General features: G+C 57.2%; 1 protein-coding gene across 2 annotated transcripts in view; it reads right to left on the bottom strand.

Annotated features, from left to right (window-relative positions):
• Positions 1-2,204, bottom strand: part of SPI1 (Spi-1 proto-oncogene) — a 17,292-nt gene extending 15,088 nt beyond the window's left edge. For both annotated transcript variants that reach the window (XM_004682829.2, XM_004682830.2), the window contains exon 1: positions 1,937-2,204. In XM_004682829.2, coding sequence (XP_004682886.1) covers positions 1,937-1,981 — 45 coding nt within the window. In that variant the 5' untranslated portion in view covers positions 1,982-2,204. The remainder of the gene's footprint in view (positions 1-1,936) is intronic.
• Between the last annotated feature and the right edge of the window lie 1,872 nt (positions 2,205-4,076).

Here is a 4,076-nt window from a genome sequence, read left to right as displayed (position 1 = left end):
ACTGTGACAAGGCCTACCCACCTCGGCTGCTCTCCACAGATCCATACATTCACCGTAAGGGTCACCGCCATTCAGACACTGGCCACACACACCAGGCACATGACCTCCAGCTTCCACTCACCGCTGGCCACCCTCACCCCTAGGCCCAGTGCGTGGACAGGCACCCTGCTACCTCCTCCCACCACTGCCCACAGCCCTGTCCCTGCCCACACCCTGCCTGTGCCCAGGCCCAGGGTGTGCCCAGGGCTTCCACCAGCACCACAGCCCTGCTCATGGACAGTTTTACAGGGTTCACCAGGCCGTCTTGGGGGGCATGGGGCTCCTGGAGCTTTACCCTCTCATGCTCCCTCCCCCCTCCTCCTCCACACACTCCCCTTGAGATACTCCCTTGCCTCCTCCTCTGTCTTCTGACACCTTCCCCTGCTCCCTGACCCTGTGGCCCCTTCCTCCTTCCTTTCTCCTCCTCCCTCTTCTCCCCTCACTCCTCACTCCTCCTCCCCACTCTCCTGGCCCCCCGGACAGCCACACAGAGCCCACTCTCACACACCCCAGTCTTCCCGACAGTCCCCAGGCCTCTCCCCACCCCCTCAGTGAAGTGCACTCAGGATTACACAACAGTTAGAGCAGCCCTCAGCCTTGTGTTGGGGCCCTGGACTCACTGGGAGACTCTCCCAGAGCTTGCTCAGAGCAGCCTCCTGGGCCGGGGGACAGGGCTGAGGGGTCCAGTGTGGGACCCCAAGAAGACATGTCACCTGCCCAGCGGTCTCTGGTGCTCAGGGACTGCGAAGTGAAGGGTCAGTGAGTGTGGCCAGGCCTGTGGCTCTGCTGAGCAGAGTTGGCCTTCCCTGCCCACGGCCATCACCCCATTCTCAGTCTTGGGGGAAGGGTGGGCCCAGAACCCAGCCCTGGGTTCCAAGCTGCTGGAGCTCAGGTCAGGCCAGGGTGCCTGGGTAGGGCTGTGGGGCCACTGGGCGAGGCAGGAGGAGCTGCCTCCTTGCCGGGAAGCTGAGTCAGGTGGGCCGACCCTGCCAAGCCCTTCCCGGCTCTCCGCAGGACTCCCCGAAGGACTCCCCACCCTGCCAGCGGGTGCTCGGTGGGAAAAGGGAGCAGGGTCTTTTCAGACCCCAACAATTGCCGAAGGCCGTAACTGTCACCGAGAGCACGAGCAGTAGAGGCCGCCCAGCCTACTGCCTTTCCCTCCCGGAGCTCCCTAGAACTCTGGCTTCTTCCTCCCTTCCGTCCTGGCCTCAGCCCTCACCCCAGCCCCACACTTCCAGGCCCTCTCACAGCGCCAGCCGCACCCCCAGGCCCCTCAGCCACCGTCCTGCCTTCCTACCCTGAGCCCCACCACAACCGAACCGCCGTCCATCTCTGCTCCCACACAGCCCCTGTCCCTACACCTTGGGGGCTGCCCAGGCCGCTCAGAGACCTGTGGACCCAAGGCCCAGGCCCTCTGGTCAGCATCCACGTCAGGCCCCAGCTGGGCCCCGGGAACCCGATGAACAGCAGCCTCCATCTCCAGGAGCACCAGGCCCAGGCCCTGGCTGTGGCCTTTCTGCCCTCAAGCCTCCCCCGTCCTGGGAACCGGCACCGTGGCGTCGCTCACACAGGTCTCTCCATCTCTTCCACCACCACCTCTCCTCGCGGCCCTCGCCACATCCTGCACCCTGGCCCGGGGCTCCAACCTGCCACCCCAACCCCATCCATAAATAGCCCTTCAGGCCCCACAGATCCCAGCTGCACCATGGGCCCAGCCCTCCACCCGTGTGCTCTGAGGAGGCCAATGGCCCCTTGCTGGCTCCCAGGCCCAGGGCTCCATGGAGGAAATACCAACTTCCCACTGATAGTGAGCAGGAGGGCAGCCGTGGGCTGTTGGGCGGCCGGGCAGGCGGACGGCAGGCATCAGGGGGCCGCAGTTTGAAGTCCCAGTACTCACAGGGGGGACGAGGGGAAACCCTTCCATTTTGCACGTCTGTAACATCCAGCCGAGCTCCAAGCCAGTCAGGTCCCCTGCCTCGGTGGGCGCCAGTGCGGAGCCCCTTGGAATGGGGTGCCCCGCCAGGGGCTGGACGGACTCGGGGCGGGCGCAGGGCTCAGGCCTGCCCCCCTGAGCTACGGAGCCCTGCGTGAGCCCCCTCCCTTGTCATTGCTGGGCCAGCGCAAGTTCCTGATTTTATCGAAGGGCCTGCCTCTGGGAGATAGTCCCTTTGGGGTGACATCACCGCCCCAGCCCGTTTGCATAAATCTCTTGCGCTGCTGGTACAGGAAGTTTCTGGCCCGACTGAGGCAGGTGGTGCTCCAAGGCTGGCCTGGGAGGCTGTGGGGGCCAGGCCCCCTGCCCAGAGGAAGCTGGGACTGCGAGAGGCAGCTGGGGGCTGGTGGTGGGCAGGAAGGGTGGAAGGAAGGCTAGCTCTGGGGGCCTTTGTTTCCTCAGACCCTGCCAAGCTCTCTAAGCCTAACCCCACAAATTCCTTGCTCTCTCAAGACCCCCCACATGGCCAATCTTCACTTCTTGGGGCCTGAGCTGGTAGGAGTGGCCTCTTGAGGCCTCTGCTCTCTGGGGTCCACCTGGCTGCCTAAGGGCTCTGAGATCTTCCTTGGCCATGGCCCCAATGTTTAGTTCTACGCAAGCCGGGGCTGGGTTGGGGCAGGCTGTTCAGCTCTTCCTTTCTCCCTGCACACCTTCACGCATGGCTTTCCCTTCCGCCAGAGGAGGGGTTTGCCCCCTTCTACACCTGCTACATCTTCATCCAAGTCCCTGGAGGCTCTATTTCCAGCCCAGTTTCCCGGTTTCTCTACCCCTACCCAATTCTTGAATATCCATCTAGTCTTTCTAGTTAAGAAAGCTTTCTTGTCTATTCAGCCATTCATCAGTTTCCACCTCCATTGTCCACTCATCTATCTATCCACCAAGCTAGTTGTACTTTCATTTATCTGTCTACCCACATGTTTGTTCATGTATCCATTCATATTAGGTGTAGTCCTTTCTTGCACCTACTCACCTGCTTATCTACTGATCCATTTAACCATCTATATATACATATATCAACCCATCCATCTACTATTAATCCATCAACCTATATTTCCATCTGTTTCCACACTGTTTCCACACCGATCCATCCATCCATCTACCCATCCATCTGTTTATTCATTCATCCATCCATCCATCCATCCATCTGTTCATCTATCCATCCATCCATCCATCCATGCATCCATCCATCCATCCATCCATGCATCCATGCATCCATCCATGCATCCATCCATCCATCCATCTGTTCATCCATCCATCCATCCATCCATCTATGCATCCATCCATCCATCCACCTGTACTTCCTGTTAATATTAAGTTTCAGGCTCTAGGCAGGGTATTGGAAAAGTAGAAAAGTATTAGATAAAATCCTTGCCTAAAAAAAAAATCCTTGCCTCCACAATGTTCCTGATCTAGCCTGGTAAATGGAGGAATGAATAAAGACCTTTTTTTTTATCCACTGATCTCTGATGAGTCCACTTAGTTGGGGAAGAACTCCTTGAGCATCCATTTCTTCCCCGTGTGATCTAACCTGGGACTTTCTCTCCCCTTCCTGCTAGGTCTAGTCTGCTTGCTTCCCTCTTGTGGAGTACAAGCCTCCCGACAGATCCTTCACTGGCACAGAGACCAGGGATTCGCAGATCTGGACTCATTATTGGATCTCGTGCATGTCCATCTTCACTGACTTTTTGCTTTTGCTAAAAACTATTAATAATATAATAGTTTACTTTTACATCCCTTTGTGCTTTTTTCCATCTCAGTTGTAATCCCTGTGGGCTTCCCATCACCAAATCACCCGTGCCATCACCATAGTCCCGTGCACTCCCCCCCCCCCTCCGTTTTGGATCCCATTCCCCACTCCATTCCCATAAAGTGTCTCTGGTATATAATTGTTCATTATTATTATTATTTTCTCCCCTGGTCCGTTATACTCCTGCTATGACTGAAACCATCCGGTATTTTTCCTTTTCTTTCTGGCTTATTTCACTAAGCATGATCTTCCCCAGCTCCATCCATGTTGCTGCAAAAGACATGTGATTTTTTTTTT

The sequence above is a fragment of the Condylura cristata genome, unplaced genomic scaffold, assembly GCF_000260355.1.
Source record: "Condylura cristata isolate star-nosed mole 26May11 unplaced genomic scaffold, ConCri1.0 scaffold00015, whole genome shotgun sequence".
Classification (NCBI taxonomy): Eukaryota; Metazoa; Chordata; class Mammalia; order Eulipotyphla; family Talpidae; genus Condylura; species Condylura cristata.
The sequence above is the reverse complement of the archived record's forward strand: the minus strand, read 5'-3'. Positions and strand labels throughout refer to the sequence as shown.